We start from the raw sequence: 24,427 nt of genomic DNA on the forward strand, positions 1-24,427 counted from the left end.
AGCTGTATCATCGATCTGTTCCTCTCCTACCTAATAATACGTGCTGCCATGTTTATTTTTATTCCAAGCTTTTCCTAATAGGTCCTGTCTCTTACTGGACTTACGCAGCATCTAGCATAGGGAGACTAAAATGCTAGCTAAGTCCAGCAAGCACATCTGTAATATAAATGTGTAAAAAGAAAGGGAAGGGGGGGAAAAGAAGTAATAAAAGTAACAGTGAATATTCTTGTTCATATACAATTATCTTTTCTACCGGAGGAAAAAAAAAGTGAATTTGTATAAAGAAATTAGATTAAAGCAACTTCAAAGATTAAAAGAATGGAAGAAGAATTGAGGGAATATATTAAACAAACCCACAAAATAATTATCTACTCTCCTTTAAACGTTCAGTAGACAGAGAGCCTTTTACAGATGGAGGTTCAAGAGGAGTCTGGGACTGCACAGCAGGAGAAAGACGGAGTTAGAAACAGGGGCGAGATTTCCCATCCCACGCACTGGGGTATCATAACAACTTCTCAACCTACAACTGTGTAACTGATGAGTATAGAGTGACTAGTGGGAAAACTGAGGAAAGAAAGCCTGTGTGTGCTCTTCAAAATAAGTTTGCTTAAAACCACACATCAGGTTGTTGTTCCTAGGCCAAAGTGTGCTTTGATTACAGATATGCACAGCAGAGCCCTCCAGTGACGTGTACGTCCCTATGTAGTCTATGAAACTAAACAACACCACCATCATGAATATTATCTACAGATTATATTTCTTCAAACACTCTCACTGTTCATGTGTTAAAACATCTTTTTTTTTTTTTTTTTTTTTTTTTTTTTGCCTCACTACACACAGGAAAAGCCCATTCTATAAAAGAAACAGAGAATGGAGTTAAAAAGGGGAATCTGTGGCTTCTGTTCTCTACTGAATTCCAGTAAAGTTCTCCTTTGAATTGGCAGATGAAATTGAGTTACTGCTTGTTTTTGTCCAGCCCCAACTCTAGCCCTAGAGCTAGACAACTCTCTACAGCAGCACAACTCTCAAGCCTGCACTGAGCTCCTAAAAGTACATACATTCCATTGCAAAATGATCTAGTGATCATCGTATCTAACAATACATCACATTCATAAATTGTTTAAATTATAAGGCTATTGTGAAAGTAGTTTGAGACAGCTTATCTGTAGAAACGAAAATTACTTCTATAACATTCAAATCCTTTAGCACGCTTCAAACATTCCAAAAACCAAAGGACACTAATTGTGTTGGCATAGCTTTAAGCCTAAAAGCCTTTTTATGCAAGAAATTAAGTCTTCATCAAGAAAATAACTCTTGAAATCTTAATATCTTTCAATGACAGCCACATTTGAAGAGCAATTTTTATATCATAATGATCCTTGTTGCATAATTTGGACAGGCTTTTATTCTCATTTTGATTTCCCAAACACAGCTTGCTTTTCCAGCTCTCCTTCCCACACTGATTGAAAAGGAGAGATCAAAAGTCAAGAGAGAAAACATCAAGATTTGGGTCTGGGGTTAAACTTCGAAAGATTTCAGAACAGCTCCTACTTCAGACATGCTATGGCATATCTGACTAAAGCCTTGGATGCCTCATATAAGACTTGGACAGGTGCATTCCACCCGAGATCCCACTGTAGGCACAAGTCCAAAACAGCAACTTTAAAACCCCCACTCTTGTGACCACTTGTGATATACAAGAGGTCAGACTAGACAACCTAAGAGTAATTACTGGCTTTAAATTCTATGATAATCTCTGAAAATTAATGTGCTGCCATAAATAAATAAGGCATTTTGCCTTTGAGTCATTACTTTCACAACATGGGAACAATATGCTAAAGCAACAAAGAAAAATTAAAACCCAGAATATTTGTGACAAGTTCTGTGCCGCAAGACATGATGCTTAGTGTCCCATCTAACTTTTGCCTTGGGGTCTGCCCAGCCTTTGCACTTCCAACGGACTGAGAGTTTCAGCCCGTGAGCTGAGTCCTATATATAGTTTGTGAAACTATTCTGTAAATGAGGAATAATATAAGAGGAATCTTAATTTCCTTTCCATGTGCAGAATTATACCAGTCTGAAGCTTCTACTTCCTTCCAAGGAAGTTTTATTAACCCTTACATCCTAGAAACACAGGTCTTCGGAATGAAGGCATTGTCTCAGTAATGGGTTCTCAGCATGATTTCTTCAGTGGATCAAAACTGTATCTCTTCAGAGAAGAAACCTGTACTGGGCTGGTGTGGCAAAGTTTTGGTAGCGGGGGGGAGAAGGGGTGGCTTCTGTGAGAAGCTTCCCCTGTGTCTGATGGAGCTGATGCCAGCCGGCCCCAAGATGGACCTGCTGATGGCCAAGGCCGAGCCCGTCTGCAACGGTGGTGGTGCTGCTGTCATAAGGGGGAAAAAAGTGCTGCAGAGCAGCAGCTGGGGGGAGGGTGAGACTGTGCGAGAGCAGCAGCCCTGCCGGCACCCAGGGCAGGAGGAGGCCGGGGGGCTCCAGGCGCCGGAGCAGAGACCCCCCGGCAGCCCGAGGTGCAGCCCCCGGTGCGGCAGGCTGTGCCCCCAGCCCACGGAGCCCCCGGGGGAGCAGACACCCCCCCGCAGCCCGCGGAGGGCCCCACGCCGGGGCAGGGGGTGCCCGAGGGAGGCTGTGACCCGTGGGCAGCCCACGCTGGGGCAGCTCCTGGCAGGGCCCGTGGCCCCGCGGGGAGAGGAGCCCGGGCTGGGGCCGGGCTGCGGGCAGGGCTGGGGACCCCGCGGGGACCCCCGGGGAGCAGCCTGGGCCTGAGGGGCTGCAAGCCGTGGGAGGGAGCCATGCTGACACAGTATGTGAAGAAGTGTAGCCCGTGGGAAGGACTCACCCTGGAGAAGTTCATGGAGGACTTTCTCCTGTGGGGGGGACCCCACGCTGGAGCAGGGGAAGCGTGTGAGGAGGAAGGAGCGGCAGAGACAACGTGATGAACTGACCACAACCCCCATTGCCTGTCTGCCTGCACCGCTCAGGGGGAGGAGATAGACAAAATCAGGCCTGACTTTGAGCTTGCGAAGAAGGGAGAGTGGGGGAAGGTGTTATAAGATTTGGTTTCATTTCTCATTACCCTACTCTTATTTGATTGGTAATAATTTAAATTAATTTTCCTGAGTTGAGCCTGTTTTGCCCATGACAGTGATCACAGAGTGATCTCCCTGTCCTTATCTCAACCCACGAGCCTTTTGTTATATTTTCTCTCCCCTGTCTGGTTGAGGAGGGGAGTGACAGAGTGGCTTTTGTGGGCACCCGGCATCCAGCCAGGGTCACCCACCGCAAAACTGTACTGCCCTTTCAAGCTAACTAGGCAATGCGTCCATATCTTTCCAACTGAAGTAGGAACCGGGAAGATAAATCTCATGTATTATGGTTACATACAAAAGAGATGTGAGACACTTGAAAGTCTTAGACAAGAGCAGAAAAATACACAACCCATCACTCGTTCCTGAGAGTGGTTGGGAAATCATTTCTCCACATAGCAGATACCAACAATATTGTTCAGTGTCTTGACTCCATTGATAACCTCACAAAGCCTAGCATCTTCCTCCCTTACACCTTGGGTCAGTGTCACACAATTGTATTCTAAAATAGTGGTTGCCCAAATAAACTGTATCCTTGACACAGAGAATTTTTAAAAACTTAGATTTTGCCTTGGATATAAAATTTCCAATCCTTTAATGAATTTAACTATTTATTATTTCAAAATTAAAATGTCCTACCAGAAACATTTAATAATCCTCTAAATGCAGTCTCTACTTACATGGAGTTGAGAAAAGGAAATTGAAATTCCTATTACCTGAGTATTATCTCTAAGCTGTAGGATACGCAAGATATTCAGAGGAGCCAGTTGATGAAAAAAATCAGTTTCTCCTTTACCCATCAGGGAGTTTATGAAAGGGATGTGCTGAAAAAAGAGCTCATATTAAGTAGAATTTTAAAAGAATATAGAGGGTGAGAAGTGAGAGGAAGAGATTTTTTTTGCTTCTAAGTGCCACTATAGATCCTTGATTCAAACTTGGTTAGAGGAAACTGTTACGGTTTGAGGGAGTTGTCTGATAGCAGCATCAAATCTATGGTACTGCAACTTTCTTCCACTTTTTCTTTTTTATTATTTTTTCTCTCTGAAAGAGAAATAATTATCATTTTGCTCTGCCCTGAAGACCTTGCTTGAGACTGAATAAGCTATTGCTGTCCCTGAATTCAGAGAACAAGCAGATTTGCAAGAGATGCCTTCAGAACTTGCTGGGGAAGTCTGCAATCTTTGCTGATGCGGGAAGAGATGCAGCAGCAGCTAAGACCCAGATTTCCAAATAAGCTTGTATCTCTGCAATATATGAACAAACAAAAGCATTTTTCTACACTAGTGGCAGGGTAACTGTCATTATTCTATCTATATTCTTAGGTCAGGTTTGTAAATAATAGCTCTTTTAACACCAACTGGTATAGGTGGCAAAAAAACAGATAAGCCTTTAGGTATGCAGGATCTTTTTCAAGCCTAAAATAAAAATACTGGGTATAAAATCTACACCACCCCCACCTCCAAAAAATAAAACAAAACAACAAAGAAACAAAAAAACCCAACCCAACAAACCACAATCAAACCCAAATCAAAACCCCAATTCAAAACAAAAGTTAGAAACTACCTTAAGTTATTATTAATCTATCACACCAGAATTTTAAACTGCTTTTGCTTTGTATATCTTGAAAGTAAAAATCTAAACATAGACTTGCTATCCTGAATAGAAATGAAAGACTGCTTTGAGTATCTTCTCCGAGAAATGAAGCGCTCTAGGAAAACTGAATGGGTGTAAAAGATTATTCACCCAGAGGCTACTTATCCTGAATTATCAATATTGCCTAGGACATCAACAAAGCACTGACTGTTTTTTCCATCTACTGTAGGCTACTATTCATGGAACTACTAAAACTTTTAAGTTTCTTTTCTAGTATTGTTAAACAAAAGCATGCTTTCCGGGATAGTGGCTTGAATTCTGGGAAGTCTTTCCTGGGTTTTTAGATGTACTTAGCTACTTGGGTTCTCCTCCAGATTCCCAGTTGTCACACACATATGTTAAGGTGGAAATATAAATCAACTAATGTGTTAGCTTTAGCCTCCTTTTACCTTTCAGGTTTATTGAATAAACCTTATTTAAACTGAAGAATGCAACTTTCCATTTTTACTCTTTTCTTTCTGGGTACCTCTGTTCTTTTTCATGTTACTACTAAGGTAGGATGCGAACCAATTGCTTCTTGTATCTTTAACTTCTAATGCAATATTTGCAAGCTGCTGAGGTGAATGTTAGTCTTCATTTATTATTTCCATCTTGAGCAGACCATCAGTTGCTTAAGACCATCAGCCTTGCTTACATATTGCTTAAACTGTCCCAGTCTATGATGTCAATAAAATATAAGTCTATAACTATGCTAAGTATGATATGGTTATATCAATCTGTATTTTAACTATGAAGTCAGCTGTGGTTTAAGCAGCAGATGTGAAAGTCTGTGTCTGTTAGATGGCTTGTTCAGCTCTGCTTTCATTTTAAAGGTACATCCTGCAGCACGATGCACAGATCAATGTGTTGATTTTACCAGAGAGCATTCTGCATTGAGGAACATCTTAAAACATTTTCCTTGTTAGAAGTATCTTAACACCTTTTATTTTAAATTCTGTGCTTTAGGGTTAAAACATTGGGTGAAGATTGCACATCTAGCTGTTAAATCATTCTTTCTCAGGTAAATTGCCAGACCATTTCAGACCATTTAACCACTCAAGCACAAGAACTAAAAGTGAGAGAAAAACAGACAAGAGAGAACTGTCTTCCTACCAGTGTTGATAAAATGAAGTGTATTATAAGTGCAAAATGTCATGCACAGTGTCAAGTATAAACTCTTAGCTTCAGCCATGCTTGCAAGCATCAAGCACTTACAACAGAAAGTGTCTGCAAACTCAAACATTGAGTTGAGTTGACCAGTGTGGTATTATCAGTAGCTACACTGCTTTAAGTCAGAATCACTCTAAATTTCACAGGCTGATTTCCAAGATAGTATGTGGCATCAAAAAAATTGACATTCTTAGTGCGGTAAAAGGAATTTTTCACATTTCTCAATGTACTCAACAAATCCTGTTACTTTCAGTCATTTCCTGATTCTTTATTTTCTAGCAGAGTTCCAGATGGTATGGTGAACTTGAAGCCGGCTCAGTCGATTGATTTATTCTAATTAGTATTTGAAGGTATCAGAAGTACATTATCCAGCCCAAACAACAATCGGTAAAATGCTTCCTCAGTGCAATAAGTATGGCAGTTTAGTCACTGATTGAAGATCCTAGCATTACATTTGTTAGAATCTGCCTATGAAATCTTTAGGCCTTTCCAAAGTTTCACCTACATAAATTAGAGATGCAGGTATCTTTTCCCTCACATGGTGATTCCTTTGTTCCTTCAAACGTGGTCTTGCAGAGTAAATGAAGGAAGGTACATTGTATACTGCTGTTCTCTGAGAGCTATCCTAAAACTTCATTAGACAAATTTATTTGACTACAGCACTAGTGAATGTAAAAAACAAATTCAATTTCTACTTTTCACAAAATCACGTTTTAGAATATTTCATACAAAATACTGATGGTGTTTAGTGTGGAACATTCAGACTTGAATGAGTTAGCTTTGATAATCTGTCCTCAAGAAATCTGTATGGGGAGGAAGCTCAGACACAGAGTTAACAATTTATACAACTGATACTAAGGTTTTAAGATTGTTGTATCTAATTTTCTGCAATAGTGTCCTCAAAAACCTGAAGTGATAAGATGGTAAATTGAAACCAAACTCATAATCCAAATGAAAATTATTCTGTCCTCAAACCATGGTTCAGAGGAAATTAATGTTGAATGTCAGTTTGGAAGACACTTTCTAACCTTATTTTCTTACTTCAAATACACTTTAAATCCTCTTGCATATCATTTTCTTGATCTGGAGTTAGTTTTCATCAAGCTTATCACAGAGGTAGGGGATATATTTAACCTTAAATGTTGAAGGTATTCAGAGTATCCAGATTGTTTTGCTTCTGACATAATTCTGAATGGTTGCAAGTAGGAATAACATTGCATGAGACTGATCCTCCACATCACTTTCAGCCCTGGGCAAAATTGTTTATTGAAGACAAGACAAAGCAGCAGAGGGAGTGGGAGATGGAAAAGGGGCATAACTAACATAAATGCAGGCTGAACAGCACAGAGAGATGACAACTGGCAACTGGAGTAAATAATTCCTTGCTGAGAGAAAGCCAGAAACAGACATGAATGAGTAAGGATGTTCAAAATAAACTGCACTACTAGTCAGACTTTAAGGACATCAATGGGTAAACATCCCTCATGCAGCTGCTTTTCCCAGTGGTCTGGCTTTGTGCCCTCATGATCTTTCTTTTTTATGATCTATTCTTATGGTCTTTCTGTCTCCAGCTTGTTTGGTTGAAGAAGTAAGGCAAAACCAGCCCTTGCATTGCTAGAACGAGGAATGCTTACACTCTTTCCCAACAACTTCTGAGTTTGTTCAGGGAGGGGTACTTTGGAGTAAGGTCTGTTTTCCATATTCCTCGTGATGTTACTCTGCTTGTTGAAGTAGCTTGTTTCTTCCTCTGGCTGAGTTTCTGGTGGGTTTGACCACTGACTGTTCTGAGTGGTTACTGAAATGAGACTGTTGGTAAACATTTGACTTGTTTTTTAAAGCTCTCATTTCTGTAATAGCTTCCAAAATTCACAAAATGCCATGGTAGATGGAGGTGCTCATGGTTGGTTTTTTCTCCCTAAATGTCATACCTATATAGGGATAGTGCAAAAGAGCATCTGTGTGTGTGTGTGTACAAATAAATACATTTGTGTATTACATGCTGGATGCAAAAGGAGTGTAAGCCTGGCCTTCCTGATGACAAAAGTTATGCCCTTTACTTCATTCAGGACAGGATAGCTCTCTGAAACTTAGAATTATTTAAAATGCCAGAAACTTGGGATGTCAATTCTTAAGACTATTCTGTGGGGGAAAAAAAGGTAGCCAAATAGCTGTTTATTTTTTCTAACTCAGTTTTGAAAGAGCGTAATAGATTTGAGATGTGATGCTACAACTGTTTCCAAAATTAGATGCCTAGTTCTTATTTGCCAAGTAATTTTCCTGCTCCAGTCTCTACTATAAATAAAACAAAAAAATGTTAAAATAGTCACCTAAAGGATATTAAAGTATTTGACAAATGGTTTTGACAAAATTACAAGACACTACTGTGGCTTTAAATATCTTTTGTAAAATGTAAAGATTACTTCCATCACTTTTTTTGGAAAAAAACACAGCACATACTACATCGTCTGTTTTTTCTTATGTGACTACTGAAGGGAAAATCCTAGACACGAAAAGTTGCAATACGTTTATCAGATCACAGCTCCCTCTTCTGTAATTCATCATTACTACAGAAAACCAAGTTGGACAGAGATTGCTTAAACTAAATTCTATGATACCTATTCATTTTATTCCTTTATTTTCTCATCAGTGATACTTCAGGGTTTGAAATTTCACATTTTCCTGCAATTTCAATGCCAGGACAGATAATAAAACCTACAGTACAGCTGCATTAAAGCTACTTTTAGAGGAATATTACTTTTGCTCAGTGACATGATTTTGATGTCCATAATCGAAATCCTGGGGTTTTACTGAAGAAAATTCATGTCTAATCTGCTATTTATTATTGCTGCTAGGTCTTCCTTCCACACAACTTTCTAGGGTTGGTTTTTTTTCTGTTTTTATTTTGGTGACTTTTGAAAAAACTTCAGCTATTCTCCTTTTGTTTTATTCTCTAATTTTTGTGTTCATGGGTGTTCAGAGCACCGCAACATGGTTATCACCATTCTGTGTCTAAACTTTGTGGCCTTCTCTTTCTCTCAGTGAAGTAAGACTCACTTTAGAACTAGTACCAGCGTATGTACAGGGGAAAGGCTGGAAAGTTCATTTTTTCTACAGCACTTGTTTCCTGTGTTTCATTAATGTGGTGGTTAACACTTGAAGAGTTACCTTTGGAACAGAAATTTTGGAAGAATAAAAAAATTACAGTTTTTCCTGTAACAGCATAGTGCAAAGCCCCGAAGGAGCCTCCTGGAGGTCTGGAGCACAGCACGGGGCAGGTAAGCAAACCCAGAGTACACCCAACTCGGTGCTGATGGATTAACGGCCACTAAAACTGGGAAATTTGGTCCACAGAAAACGATGTATCATCTTGGACAGACCCGCACAGCCCAAAGCTAAGGCAGGTGAAGGCAGCATCACTGACTGAGGTAGATGCAAAGGGCCTTAACTTTTTCCCCACTCCAGCACACACCGCCATTACCACCAGGTAAGGCTGACGGCCTGTGCCCCATTCCTCTGTTTAGTTCACAAAACCGCGGCGGGTTACTTCTTTAAATCGAAACTTCTTTCCAAAGAAACAAGCAAGCATTTATTCTCAGGTAAACAACCAACCAAACCAACCCCAAGCTTGGCAGCACTGCCCTGAAACTTGCTGGTGCGGGGAAGGAGAGGTGGCGGCTCACAGCGGGCGAGAACCCCCCCTGCCGGCTGCCCCGGCGCCACGCCGGCCCCGGGCCGCGGACAGCCCCGGCGACTCGCGGTGCACCCCAGCCCTTGGCGCTGCCGGGGCCGCTGCCGGGGCCGCTGCCGGGGCCGCTGCCCGCCCCGCGGCGAGGCCGGCGAGGCCCCCGAGGCACCCAGCGTGCTGCCCGCAGGCGGCGCGGCGAGCAGGCGGCGCCGGGCAGCCCCGGCCGGCCGTTGGGCGGCGGGGGCCTCATTTCGAACGGCGAGCGGGCCAATCAGCGGCGCGGGCGGGGTAGGGCGCTGGGTTTGAGCCAGGCGGTAACTGGCGGCGTGGGAGCAGGGGTCTGGCCAGGTGGCAGCAGCAATGGTGCAGAGCAGGGTCTGAGGGGCGGCGGGGGAGGCGGCGGGCGCTGGGATGGCGGAGCAGAGGCGAAGGCTGGTGCGGCTGGCCGTGCTGGAGGAGCTCCGGGCTTCTTACGGGATTAAGGTGAAGAGTGGGAGCTGTCTGGCAGCGGCCAAGCAGCCGGGAGCGGCGGCCGTGGCGGAGGTAAGCGGGGCGGTGACGCTGCGGCGCTCAGGGAGGGTGCCCGGCGCTCCGCCGCGGCGGGTGGGCGAGCGCGGCGGCTGCTGTTGCTGCCGGACCGCAACTCGCGCAGGCCTGGGGGCTGCTCTGTCCCCGCTGCGGCCGCCGGGCCTGGCAGCAGCGATGCTGTTGCTCCTGCTGGCCCCTGGCCGGGCATAACCTCCTCCCGTGGGGAAACGGCTTCATCCCTGCAGGGGGAAAGTCTTCCTCGTTTTCCTTCCCTCTCCCCTTTCCTCAGCAAGTGCCCCCGGCCATCGTCAGGTGTGGTAGGGTAATGGTCTGGCGATGCCGAGCTCTCCCTGCCCGGTTAGGACGCGGACTGCGGGGCAGACCGGGCGGTGAGCGAGCCGTGGCCCTCTCGGTAACGCCGCTGATGGTCTCAAGCACACACGCGCGCCTCTCGTCTGTGCTACATCTTTTTACGCTTTACTGTGCTTAATGTCGCTCACTATGGATCGTAAGTCTTAGTCACTGTATTATTTCTTGGAATACGTAGCTACTGTGTAGCTTCTGGAAGCTTTATATCTTCTTATTTTGTTTGAATACTTAGACTTTTTGTTTGAACGGCTTTATTTGCTTGGTTTCTTAGTATAACACGTGACTATAGGTGTTTTGGTACAGACAGATCTGGCCTTGATTTGCCTGTGTTCTGCGGAATGAAATCCGCCCTCTTGCCGTAAAATACCTACTTTGAATCTGCTGAAGGAAAAAAAGTGTTTTCTGTCTCGGGACTCCTACTTTAGTTTTAAATATCAGAACAGATGCCAGTTTAGACAGCACTGAAGTCCATTTAAGAATACCGATCTTCTGGTAGATTGTAATTTATAAAGCATGGACCACTCTCATGTCCTAAATAAGACTGCCACACAACTGATACAGGGCAGACCTGATAGTTCTCAGAATGAGCTTTCTGTAAGGCTGAGAGGGTATTACAAAATGCAGCATCATTAACCCTTGCTCAACATAAGGCCAAAGAAGTTGTGAAAATGCTTGAGTTGGGTTGTTTGGAAAGGGAGAGGGCAACAGTAAAATTTCAATTAGTTTCCTTCCCCCTTGTTGATATCAATGTTATGGTTGTACTTTTTTCCCCTGTTTGAAGGGAGAGTAATGGAAACCGTGAATAACATGTATGTTGTAATAAAAGCTGTCTATGTAGCTGTCTGTAGTGCTTAAATTTTATATGAGGAAGAAAATGTGTATTTAAATAACAACTGGGCAATGTAGGAAAAGGAAAAATAGAAGAACGTTTGTTTTGCCAGAGGCATTCTATTTCTATTATATGGGAACCGACATAACTTTAAGAACTTTAATCACAACTTGTGATATTTCAAACAAGATCTAATAAAGTGGAGGATATCAGTTATTAATTTTAAATGTTGAATTACAAGCCACTGGAATTCTCTACTACATGATCTTGTAAACACAGAAAAACATCGTCTATTGGAGTTGGTTTTCTTTATGTACCTTTTGGAACCTGGAATACAATGACAAATGCTTCTTTCCTTATCATGTTATGCTTGTTTTCTGTAGTACAGATAGGCCCAGGGTGGCCTAATGGGTTAGTTATTGATTAACTATTTTCTCAACATAGTCAGCACTTTGAATTTCAGGTGTAAACGACCAAGAGTTTGCATTCATCCCTGATAGTAGGTTGGGCATGATCCCGCTCTTCTGATTGAGGGAGGGGCTGGCTTGCATGCTCTGTAAATATAAATAGCACAGGTGGAGCAAAGCAATAAAAGTACAATTGTTACATTGAAATGCAGGTTTTCTATACCTGGAACAACTGTGTAGTGACCTTGGATAAACAATTTAAAAAAATGCTGTAGGTGAGCATCAGTAGTAATGGCTGAGGAAATTGCTTGTTTTCTGAAATGCAACAGGTACTCTGATGCCTTGCTATAAGGCAGTAGAGTTGTAAGAGGTTTTTAAATACAAATACTAAACACAGGAGTTCAGAACAGTTTTCTAGACTATTCTGTTGAGTTTAATCCTTCCTAGGACAGCAATCTTGAGTACCTCAAATGCAGAAAAAATTACTTGAAAGTTTCTTAAAAATCAACAAAACACATTTGAAATAAAATAGGATTTAGTCAATTTGAGATTGTCAAGGTGAGACTCCAGAACAGTCTGTTTAATATCCTTACTGATTTGGAGGCCTTATAGAAAAACTGACTCCTTGTAAAATAAAAAGTGCAAAACATAGTGTGGAAAACCTTTCTATTCTTTCACAGTAATCTAGGGCGTTACCTGTAACTAGAGTCAGCATAGGCTCAGATATCAGGAGATGATAGTGTTTTTCCTGACAATCCCTCTTATCTGAAAACCTCGGGGTTTTGTTTTAACTGCCCTTCTGTTTGTACCCTGTGGAATACGTAGTTAATCCCATCAACTTTTGAATAACGTTAATTTAATTTTGTATTTTAGGGTAAAATCTTTGGAGTATCTTTTCATGCGTTACCACAATCACTTGTGCCAGAATATGGTTATATTCCAAGGTAAATTAATACTATATTTAGATTTATGCTTACTTTGCTCTCTTTATAGTATTGAACTTTTGTCAGAGGGAACAAAATGTTTATTCCAGACCTGCTAAAGCTTATGGGGAATATGAGAATAGTTTCAGTTTGGGAAGGGGAAGGATGCAGGAGTTAGATGGGTAATTCTGAGCCACAGCTATCATCAAGTTTTATTTCTTTATGCTGCTTTTCATTGAGAAAAACTAGCTTATGTATTAAGTTTTATCTATTTATCTTTAAATGTTTTTTTCTGGGAAAAAAACAAGCTTTATTCTGAGTGACAGAAGTATGTTACTTTTTCCTCAGCTTTCTTGTTGATACTTGTGAATATTTGGAAGAACACGTTCACACTGAGGGACTCTTCAGAAAGTCTGGCTCTCTTGTTCGTTTAAAAGCTTTAAAGGTATTCTCTAAAGCCTTGGTTGGTTTGAGTTTTTTTGTTTGAAGTGTTTGGGTTTTTTTTTTTTTAAATAAGCTGCATTTCACTTGATCATCTGCATGTTTCAGGTTTTGGACTCTTTCAGTAGTATTCAAGTTTTAACATTTGAAGTAGACTAGTAACACTACTCACTTTAGGAATGAGAGGCAATCTAGTCCAGAAACTGACAAACCTCATTTCCCACCCACCCCCTGCACCCCCTGGAATTTTCTGGCTTTCCAGATGGCAAGAATACAGTCATGACTGAACAAACTTGTTAGTAGTTATGCACACTGGATGCTGTGAGGATATTTCTTTAGCAGTGTTTTCCCAGAAGGATGCATACATGGTGTAAAGCTATGAATTAACGCACGTGGTCTGACAATATCATCAGTGCCTTTGTAGATAATGTAGTTGGGTAAAATGTGACAAAGCTGAAACTAAAAATGGGGAAGATGTAACTTTTCTGATATGGGCTAGAGCATTAATGCCTAAACTTAGAAATCTGACAGTATGTTGAAGACTTCAAATTGTGTTTCTGATGAACAATTTCAGAGTAAACTGGATCAAGGTGAAAACTGCCTCTCAGCTGCACTGCCATGTGATGTTGCAGGGCTTCTTAAACAGTTCTTTAGAGAGTTGCCAGAACCCATCCTTCCACCTCACCTGCAGGAAGGGCTTTTCAAAGCTCAGCAGCTAGGAAATGAGAAGAAAACTGCGACTGTGTTGCTGTCATGTTTGATGGCTGATGGAACAATTGAAGCTTTGAGATACTTTTTCAACTTTCTGAGAACTGTGTCCCTAAGGTCAGTGTAAAGTCAGTGCTTTTAAACAGCTCCCAGTTCCTTTAAGGAATTCCCTTTCCAGCAACGGCTGTAACTTTCTGCGAGTGGTTTGTGACTTTAAACTTTCTTACCTGCAGTCATTCACTAGAATTCAGTCATGGTCTCTTCTCTCATAAATCCAAAGTGTTTTCTTTATGAAACTTTATTTTGCTGGAGACTTGACTTTATTCCATTCTTTCATAGTTGTATTCCTTATTCTTTGGAAAGCAAAAGGAGAGACTGATAAAGTTAACATAATCTAACTGATACCTTGCATTCCTCAAAACTAGCTGGGGTCTAACACCTCTTGATTTCAGTAGCATAGTCACACAGCCTGAGGTGCATAAGTCTATGCATTAATCTTAGTATGTAAGGACTCAGGTGAATGACTGTGTATTTTTTTTCATCTATGTTTGTGTTATTTGGTCTTTTCTCTCTCTACTGTTTATGTCCTGATAATGTGTGCAAAAACAAACAACCAAAAAACCTTTTCTTTTTAAGATCCAATGAAAACAGAATGGATAGCAGTAATCTGGCAGTGATTTTTGCTCCCAATCTCTTGCACTCAAATGAAAATGAGAAGATGTCTGCCAGTACAGAAAAAAAAATTCGCTTGCAAGCAGCTGTTGTGCAAACATTTATTGACCATGCAGCAGAAATTGGTAAGATGATAAATGTTTATTGAAATGTACATACTGGTATACAGTTTTTCTCTTAATTTTTTAAATAACTAAAATATATATATTTGTCAACTATTTCAGGACAAGTACCAGATTTTATCTTGGAAAAAATTCCTGCAATGTTAGGTGTTGATGCCTTTCAGTCTACTCCCTCACTGTGGGGCCACGAAGACAGTGAGAATGAATCTCTCGGTGAATCTAAGAAGAGGAGGCACCGAAGTGTTGGGGGTAGGTATATTGTGTGAAAGTTTTAGCAACTAAAATAGAATTACTTTGAGACTTCAAGTATGTTGACCCTAAGCACTTCCTTCTTCCACAAGCAGAATAGATGCCGGTGAAATTTGTTGGATTTGACTTGCAAAATCTGTATAAGACTTCAGTAATCACATCACTTTATTGTATATTTACTCTGAGTTTATTCTAGTGTCTGTTGACTATACCATATATGTGTTTGGATTTGTGAAGCCAGATTAATGTTCCACTTTTTGTTGAGTTCAGATCCTGTTGCAGAATGCTGATAAAGATTTTTTTTTGTTTGGTTGGTTTTTGTTTGCTAGTTTTGAAGTTATACTTCAACACTCAAAGGTAGTACATAATTTAAATCAGGTCATCAGAAAGCAAGGATATAAATAGCATGTGTGTTTTGAATTATTCACTAATACTTGTTTTGAAGTGTAACTCTGAATTGGACTGTGTGCTCTGATATCGTGGTTTGTTTTCTCTTTTTTTTTTTTCTTTCTGCATTTTAGCTATTCAGTAGGGTTTGGTTTTTCTTGTTTGTGGTTGTTTTGTTTTGCCAAGTATAGATAATCAAATGGTATCTTCTCTGTTCTGCATTCTCTTTGAGGAAATACCGTGGAATACATATGCTTGACTTGAGTCAAATCCACTATAACACTGATTGCTATAAAACTATCGTATGTCTTTAGCATATGTACCTGGAATATTAAACCAGACAGCAATTAAATTAAGGTTTTATTGTTGTGTATCTTCAGCCAAGGCATGGGGTTTTTGGGTTTGTTTTTTTGTTGGGTTTTTTTTTTTGAGTAATATGCTTTTCCACTCTGAAGGATAGAGATCATCCTGTGCTTGTAAAGTGATAAATGTTTTGGAATGTTAAAATTTTGAGAAGTAGTTAGCTAGAATTTGTTAATTCTGAGGAATAGGTTCTGGTAGTAGGCAGCTCCTACTCTTTCTCCAGATGTAGTAAAACATAGTATTACTAAACTTCATCTATTTTCAAAGATTTATATTTTTTAAAAAAACTGCCTGATCTACCAAACACCATAAAAGTATTACCACAGGTGTGTAGTTTGCTAAACTTTGCTGTGAGCACATGGAAATACAACTGTAGGTTGCAACAGCATTTAAACACACTTCCATTTTACACATTTAAAAGCAGGAAAACCAGTAAAATTTCATGCATATATTCTTCTGGGTTTAATTTTGTATTTAAGAAAAAACAGTACACAGTACCCCAAATCAAACAAACAAAAAAAACATAGCTCACAGAAAAGTTATACATTATTTCTTTGCAAGACCAAAAATTTCATGTTTCTGTTCGGGCCTGACTTCAAAGCTCTAAGAGCTTTTCAGCTTTGCGATGACTTCCAGTAAAGTGAGAAAATCTGTGAGAAAGACTTCAATGGATGCCTTCTAGGTTTGCTACAAGAAATTAGAAGGCATATGATTTTACAATGACCAGTAGAATTTTCTACAAGAAACTTCTGTTGTCTGTGCATGATTTTTTTTATTTTTTATTTTCCCTCAAGGAAAGTAGAACTTTTCACCTGTTGTGGAAGCAACAAAAACTATGTTGGACGGTAGTTTTCTTTACATAAAGCAAATCAGTTTAAACAATTGTTTTATTTCTGTGTGAAAGAATCCAAGTTAAACTTGAGTTGAAAATAGAGCAAGACAAACTTCATATTTAAATTTGATTGCTCGGTGTGTCTTGCATTTCAGATATTGTTAGTGGAGCATTGAATAAATTTAAATCTAACAGAACACCCTCCACTACACCTCAGCAAGACAGAAGCGGTAGGTATTGGCGTATTTGTACTACATGAAGCCCATGCAGTATCTTCTGGATTTGTCAACTATATTCCACAAACTTTTTTAACTGAAGAACTAAACTTAGTTGAAGATAACGTGACTATGTTTAAATTGTTTAAAACTTTGAATATAGCTACATATTTACTGAAGATACTGCATTTACATTAGTTCTTTGAGCAGCTATGATCACTGCAGCAGTGGGCTGTGTGGTTCTAGGATTACACAACTGAACTTGTGCTTTTTTATCTAATGCACACTAAGGCTTCAGTGCAGTAGGTGCAGCATTTTATCATCTTGGGAATGAATTTCCAGGACTGAAATTCTTTTAATCTCATTCTGTCTCTTAAACCTCCAGAATATGACTATAGCTCTTTTGTTTTCTCTTCTAATACCTATATTTTATTAATGTGTGGTTTTGGATTTTCCTTTCTGGTACTCAAAATAAAGAAAACAAACCTTAAGCTGTACAAATTGCTTTGCCTGTTCAAAATGCATGCACTTTAGCTAAACTTTTACAACAATTTTCTTTTGGAGTTTAAAAAACCAAACTACTGTTTATATTCCAATAAACTCTTGATCTTTTAGGCTGTTTATTTCAAATTTGTGTTTGGTTGGTTTTTTTTGTTTTAAATTTCAGTCCTTTCATCGATGACTCCAATTGTTCTTACTCCAAGTACCAAGCGTAAACTTCCAACTGATTGCTCTCAGGGCTTGTCCAGCAAGAAAAGACGATCTTTTAAGCATAGTTTTGCTTTTGAGTTGTTACCAAGTGCCATTTTTAACAGCAGCTCAACGCCAGCTTCAGGTACAGTGCCTTCATTTTTTTCCTTGCTGCTTGAAGTCGTTGTTTATGGCTTTTCATTTATATGTGCAGTCTTCTGTTCTTGTTAGACAGTCATTGATAATCTTCACTTTAACAGTGTGTCTTGCACTACTTGCCCATCTTAGTAAATAGTCTATGGTCATCAGTGACTATAATGTTACATGGATTGAGCAAAGGCAAAATTGGCAAAATTTTCTTGTTTTCTGTTATATTAATCTCTCAAATCTGCAGTCCTGATGTCCTTTTATCTTTTTCAGACCCTCTATATCACCTAGGTTATACTCACATTTCTGTCTTAGCACACAAATCCATGAAAACTACCTGTGCTTCCAATGTTTTGAAAGTTGTAGCCTCCTTCAGTCTCCTAAATACTTGAATGACTGGTCTTAACTCTGTGAAATGTAATTGTTGCTATTATAAAGGCTCTTTCTTGAGAAAACAAGAGGTGATTGGATTCTAGATGCTAAATAATCTCAAAATTCTATAGAAAAAGTTCTACTGTAGTTTGACAATACTTTAATACCACTTCATTCTGTTAGTGCTTCCAACTGTCAGGCTCTTCTGGAAATCCTGCTTGAGTTTTGTTTGGTTCCTTAATGTGCTGTCAACTGAAGTTAGAGTAAAAAGAAATTTCTAGATTGGCTATGTTTGTTTTGCCTGAAGATCAATTTTTTTTTCCCCCTCAAAACTGAGTGGTGTAAAACTTCATGGATTTTTTTTCTTAAATCATTTCATGCACACCATGAAATTCTTGTTCTACAGATAAGCAAACCAAAGCAATGGCATTTTCTGAAGACGGTAGTAATGCATCTATTTTATAAAAAAATTTAGTAGAGTAGCAGCTCTTCATTTATTGTTTTTAACTGTTCTGGCTAGGTATGTAAAAAAGCACACTGCTAAAAATACTAAGATTGAATCTAATTTTTCTTAAGTTCTGAAATCTGAAGAACTGATCTGATGATAGCAGTGTGGAAACTTAATTGAGGTAGTGATACTGGTAGCATGCAATTAATTGCAATCCAGCCACTTCAATGTGTGCTACAAGCAATAGCTTCATATACTATTAAATAAAAGTGGAAGTCAAAGTGATTTCAAGCCAGCACTCCACAAAAAGAGCAAACAAACCTGTGCTGTTTAAAAAACTATTTTTTATTGAATTAACTGTGAACTCTTCATCTGAAAAAATGTGACTGTTTTAAGGTCATGTAAATGTTACGTTGTTCCTGTAGTTCAGTTTGAAGCAAGTCCTTGTGCGTCTCTCGAGTCATCACAGACTTCACTGTCTCCTTCAACTGGTGGTGAAAATCTTCTGTCTAGTACAGGGAACAGAAGAAGTAAAAGACATACAAGGAAAAAATTACACAGGTAATTTGCCTTAACTCTCAGAAACTACCTTTCCAATTTATCTTTAGGTCTCGACCCCTTGACTAACGATGTGTAAAATCTCAGTCTGTCTTTTAAAATCACCTTTTTTGGTGTTCAAAACATACCGTATTTTTATAGTAATCTTCCAATGTGGAAAAAATGGAGCTCAAAATAAAATAAGATCTGGTATAGTAGCCTCCTGTGCCTATTAAAAAAGCTTGGCAAGAAGGCAATAGAAGAAGTAACCATGAATATCAGTATGTTCTCATTTCCCTCCTAAATAGTTTTTTGTGTGGCACTTCTTCCCCTCTTTTCTCCCAGGGCTGAATCAGGAAAGACAGGTTGTTTTTCTCCAAAGATTAGCCGAAAAGAAATGGTTCGTAGATCATTACGCTTGAAGTTTGGTTTGGGGAAAAGCAACAGAGAAATGGTGAGTATTCTGCTTCCAGTCTCCTTGTTACTGTGCAAAGTTTTGGGCACCACTTTTCAGTCGCAGGAGGGACTTCCTTGGTTATAGAGGGATCACAGCATAACTGGACCTGCTATCAAGTACAAGAAGCCCTAGGTTTATTTTCATAACAGTAACTGATCAGCTTGTACTGGGTTCAGCTGAGATTGGGCCAAGAGGCTGGAGGAGGGGACAGCTGACCTGAATTGACCAAGGAATTATTCCATGCCATTATATGGCATGCTCACCAGTAAAACTGTGTTGGGAGGACTTTTTATAAAGTAGACACTGTTCAGGGGCTGGCTGGGCCTCTGCCCACTTGTCATGAGTGATTGCTTTGGCTTGCAGGTGATTCTTATGTCATCAGTCCTCATCCCCTCCCTGTTCCTTTTGCCTTTCCCATTTTCTCCTTCATCCTGCTGGGGACTTGGGGGGAGTGAGCAAGCAGCTGGAGGGGAGCTTACCTGCCAGCTGGGGTCAACCCATGACACTTGTGATCTGTAGGTCTCTCAGCTCCTGAAATTTTGATATTACCAAGTCTATGCACAGAAGCCTTATGTTCAGTGTGGTTAAACTACCTTATTGCAGGTGGGTTGTTCCCTACCTAGATCTACAGAGAATCAAGGGAAAATAATGTATGGTCAAGAAAAGGCTGCTATGGCTGATTTGCATAGCCTTTTCCTGGAGGTTCCTTTGTAAATGAGATTCCATATCACAGGTCTAAATGAAAGTAACCTCTTTTGTTTGTTCAAGAATGTTGTATCAGGATGTACGGTTGGTAATAGATCTGAAAATATTGGAAGGCGTCTTGCAAGTCAACAAGGTTTGGAAAGCAGAACTGAATGTGCAAATAGAGATGTATTCTTCAGCCCATGTGTCAATGAAAAACTCAGCAAGAAAGGTAGGTATCTAACAGAATATATTAGATGGGGAAAACTTGCTTTTGTAAAGCAAAAGTAACTTTACGGATAAAGGTATAAAAGCAATCGGATTAAAAGTGCTCCTAGCTAGTAGGACAAAAGTTACTTGACTGTTTGTGACTTCTGGGGAAAAAAATTTAGGACAGGCTTGTGTTTCTAGTGTATTTTAGTCATTCTGTTAGTTACACATGATGAGATACGTGAATTCAGTTCTTAATATTACAACCTTTCCTCACATCTCTGAAACTTAAGGGAGTAATGGCATCTTTAAATTCAGTGCTGCTTTGATAATTAGGGTTTTTTTAGCAAGAATTTTGCCTAAATGATCATGAAAATTGCAAGACATTATTTCTAAACGCTGTGTGGTATTTATTTTAAGGTTCAAAAAAAGTGAGCAAGTCAGAAGAAAACTTGCTAACACCAAAGTATCACAATAAAGTAGTTCACCGAATGTCATGGAATAGTCCTACTGTTAGAGATTCTCAGGTGATCAGCGGGAACGAGGGAATTCTGCCAGGACATCCTGAAACAGGAATAGCTTCTTCAGAGTCTGTTCTGGTATTTGGAAAGCCACCGAATGTTACAGATGAATTCAAATCCACAACTGTAAGCAAACAAGACAACAGCTTAGAACTTTTGCTTTGTGAAGAGGAAAATAATTCAACTGCAGAAACATTACTGAAAGTTAAGCAAGCCTTCTCTGCATCTGGAAGTAATCTTCACAATTTGATAGGTGATACGGTATCTTCCTTCTCAGGCATAGCAGGTAGAACATTAAATGAAACTCTGTGTCTCACAGGGCTTAGTCCAGAGAAAGAATTGTTAGCTGAAGAAGTTTCTGAAGATCTAGCAAATACAAAATCCAGAGAGCTGCTGTACCAATGTAATCAATCTTACGCTATTGATAAACAGCAATCAAAAAAAGATGAAATTAAAGTTTTAGAGAAAAACTTCAAAACTTCTATTGAGATTGAACTTCAGGTCTCAAAACCAGATATAAAAAATGTAACTGAACTTCATGTGCCTGAAGTACTGGCCAGGGAAGACAAGCTGACTGTTCAGAATGGTTCATCAACAGATGACTTCAACAAATCAGATTCCTTTGGAAGAAAAGAGGAAGTAGAATTAACACACTCACAAACAGCTGAAAACTGTATGGTAAAATGCTGTAATTTGGAAGAAGATGCGGCTAAACTTTCTGTGGCAGGACAGCTTTCTATTTTGCAGTTGCCTAAATCACAAAACGAAGGTGGCAACCAATACTTGCAAAGTGAAAATTCTCATGAAACTTTAACTAAAACATCAACTGTTTCAGACCATGGAAAGGTTTCTGACCACATACAGTGGTTCAACAAGCTTTCATTAAATGATCCAAGTTGTTCTGCAAGCAAAACTAAACCACCTCTTAAGTTTCAACGTACTCCTGTTAGACAGTCTGTAAAAAGAATGAATTCCTTACTGGAGGCTAACAGACGGTGTGTAAAATCTCAGCTGCTTAAAGCAAGTGATGGTTCATCACTTGTTAAATCTTTGAGCTATGATTCTGCACTATTCTCCTGCACAGAAAAGCCCTCGAATAATTCTGTGGCTTTACTGCTAAGGAGTGAAAGTATGTATGACCAAGTTTCTGTATCTCATAAGCAGCTAGACATAACATCCAAATCATGCTGCAGGCCGTTAAGTCCATCAGACAAGCCTGATGCTTCTGTCGGAACCGCTGGAATTCATGAGCAGAAAGTGACTGTTCATCCATCAAAATCTGTTCTAGAAGATCTAACCAATCATGAAATGGTGAAATCCAGTTTAAAAGTTAATGCAAACATAAATATTTTAGGGGCTGGCCTAGAAAAATCTACAATCACAAGAAATGCTCTGGGAAAAGAAAGAATTCGTTATAGAGGCTCTCCAAAGAATCCAATATCTAAAGTGAAACTGCTACCAGCTGCAAAACCAGTAGACTTGTAAGATTAAATATGATTGCTAAATGGGCTTATTGTAACTTGGTTAATATTTGGAAAATCTAAATTTGTATGATTATTTTTTTAGCTCTAATTTGGTATTTTTGATTTATTTTTGTAACTGAGTCATGGACTTGTACGAATAACAATTTGTTTTATGTCGGTTTTCTTCATTTACTCTGAAACTCTTATAAACGATAGTCAGTTCACCCAAATTAATTTGACTTCTAAAACAAAAAAAAACCCTGTCTTTACAAATGTTTGTGTTAGAGCTCATATTTAGTTATCTCAGCTTCTAAAAACATGCTGAATCGCCCAAAATTTTTGCAGTATTTGGACTAAGTACCAAGTTTTTTAAAAAAAATTCTCAGACGCTTAAAACAATTGTGAAAGAAATTTGTTTGGGTTTTTTTTCACATTTGTGAAAGAAAATGTGTTGATGTGGAGTACTGGTAGTTAAATTTATTTACTTGTTAGTTTTAAGTGTATTGTAGCACTACTTTGATATTTAAATTGGACCTTACACCAGCTCTACTTCTGAGACAATTTTTTTAAATTTCTGTTGAAGTAAGTTGGGAGCATATTTTTCTTGTTGAATAGGTAAATTTTGACATATGTACACTGGAGAATTATTGGAACACATGGAAAATAAAATACGCAGTTCATTCAAGAAGTGAAAAGTCTTAAAAATTCATCCAGCAATGTGTTCTGCAATAGGTACCAAGTAATTTGTTGTAAGCAGTAAATTGTTTTATCTTAATATGTAAGGAAGGTTTTAACTTATTTTAAAGCAATAGCATAGTGTTAACTAGGTGGTGCAGAAGCAGGTTTTAGATGTTGATAGTGTTGCAAGAGACAAATGTAAGAAGCCATAGTATGTTTAAAAGTTGATTTGCACAAGCAAATGTTTACATCTCTCGGAATTAAAACTGTCTGTCATCAGTTGTAAATTTATTTAAGAGTAAACACTTGAAACTGTTCATTAGCTTTCTGTATGTGCAAATTGCTTGTTGGCAAAATGTAAAAGCTGAAAGCACTGGATACTTTTGGTTTTAATAAAACCATTGGTTTTCTTCTTTTTCTGAGCCTGTTCTTAGAAATTTAGATTATGTTATGTGCAGACTATGCACATCAAAATGAGTAAGTGTGAAAATACTTAAGTCAGAAGAGATTCTATTCTGGCTCTCTTTTTTGTTCATCTTAGGTAAGTGTTGGTGATGCTCATAACTAGCAAAAGGCAAGGTGCAACCTAATTTAGCAGAAGTAGGCTTCTGATTTTCTTGAATGATATGTTAACAAAAGAAGTAGTTCTGCTTGCTTTCTGTTCCCTGCCTCCTTCTCCACCTATAGAACAGTTTGGCTTGGAAAAGACCTTTAAAGATCATCTACTTCCACCCCCCCCGCCATGGGCAGGAACACCTTCCACTAGACCAGGTTGCTCACAGCCCCATCCAGCCTGGCCTTGAAACACTTGCAGGGATGGGGCACCCACAGCTTCTCTGGGCAACCTGGTCCAGTGCCTCACCACTCTCATAGTGAAGAATTTCTCCCTAATACCAAATCTACCCTCTTTCAGTTTAAAGCCATTCGCCCTTGTCCTGTTACTACATGCCCTTGTAAAAAGTCCCTCTCCAGCTTTCTTGTAGGCCCCTATAGGTACAGGAAGGCTGCTCTAAGGTCTTCCCAGAGCCTTCTCTTCTTCAGGCTGAACAATCCCAACTCTCAGCCTGTCTTCATAGGAGAGATCCTCCAGCCCTCTGATCATCCTTCCCTTTCATGGTCCTCCTCTGGAGTTGGTCTAACATGTCCATGTCCTTCTTGGGTTGGGGGCTCTGGAAATGAACACAGTGCTGCAGGTGGTGTCTTGCAAAAGCAGCGTAGATGGGAGAGTTGCCTCCCTTGGCCTGCTGGCCATGCTTCTTTTGATGCAGCCCAGGATTTGGTTGGCCTTCTGGGCTACAAATGCACATCGCCGGGTCCTGTTGAGCTTCTCATCAACCAACACCCTCAAGTCTTTCTTGTCAGGGTTGCTCTCAACCCATTCTCTGTCCAGCCTTTATTTGTGCTTGGGATTGCCCAAACTCATGTGCAGGGCCTTGCACTTGGCGTTGTTGAACTTCATGAGGTTTGCGCAGGCCTGCCTCCTAAGGTTGTCCAGGTTCCTAGTCCAGGACCACTGAACTAGTTCCACTCAGTGATTTGGCGGAAACCTCCCACCTGGGTCAGCCCAGCTGAGCTGCTTCACTG

At 39.8% G+C, this 24,427-nt stretch overlaps 1 protein-coding gene across 2 annotated transcripts; it reads left to right on the forward strand.

Moving 5' to 3' along the window:
* The first annotated feature begins 9,869 nt into the window (after positions 1–9,869).
* Positions 9,870–23,260, forward strand: ARHGAP11A (Rho GTPase activating protein 11A). 2 transcript variants are annotated; one of them, XM_056345279.1, is made up of 12 exons: positions 9,870–10,134; positions 12,598–12,668; positions 12,996–13,092; positions 13,663–13,913; positions 14,433–14,593; positions 14,693–14,839; positions 16,577–16,651; positions 17,304–17,471; positions 18,719–18,854; positions 19,176–19,284; positions 20,056–20,203; positions 20,602–23,260. In XM_056345279.1, exons 1-12 carry the CDS (start codon positions 10,003–10,005, stop codon positions 22,185–22,187), a joined length of 3,081 nt encoding a protein of 1,026 aa, XP_056201254.1. In that variant the 5' UTR covers positions 9,870–10,002; the 3' UTR covers positions 22,188–23,260. The 2 variants fall into 2 exon arrangements, with proteins under 2 accessions (XP_056201254.1, XP_056201255.1); XM_056345280.1 differs by lacking the exon at positions 16,577–16,651 and having other exon boundaries at positions 9,872–10,134.
* The last annotated feature ends 1,167 nt before the right edge of the window (positions 23,261–24,427 follow it).

Source organism: Falco biarmicus, chromosome 7 (genome assembly GCF_023638135.1).
Source record: "Falco biarmicus isolate bFalBia1 chromosome 7, bFalBia1.pri, whole genome shotgun sequence".
NCBI classification, from domain to species: Eukaryota; Metazoa; Chordata; class Aves; order Falconiformes; family Falconidae; genus Falco; species Falco biarmicus.

Coding starts and splice junctions, on each gene's coding strand:
- ARHGAP11A (XM_056345279.1), top strand. CDS start 10,003: ATGGCGGAGCAGAGGCGAAGGCTGGTGCGGCTGGCCGTGCTGGAGGAG. Junction 12,669..12,995: donor GAATATGGTTATATTCCAAG/GTAAATTAATAC, acceptor CTTTTTCCTCAG/CTTTCTTGTTGATACTTGTG. Junction 14,594..14,692: donor TGACCATGCAGCAGAAATTG/GTAAGATGATAA, acceptor CAACTATTTCAG/GACAAGTACCAGATTTTATC.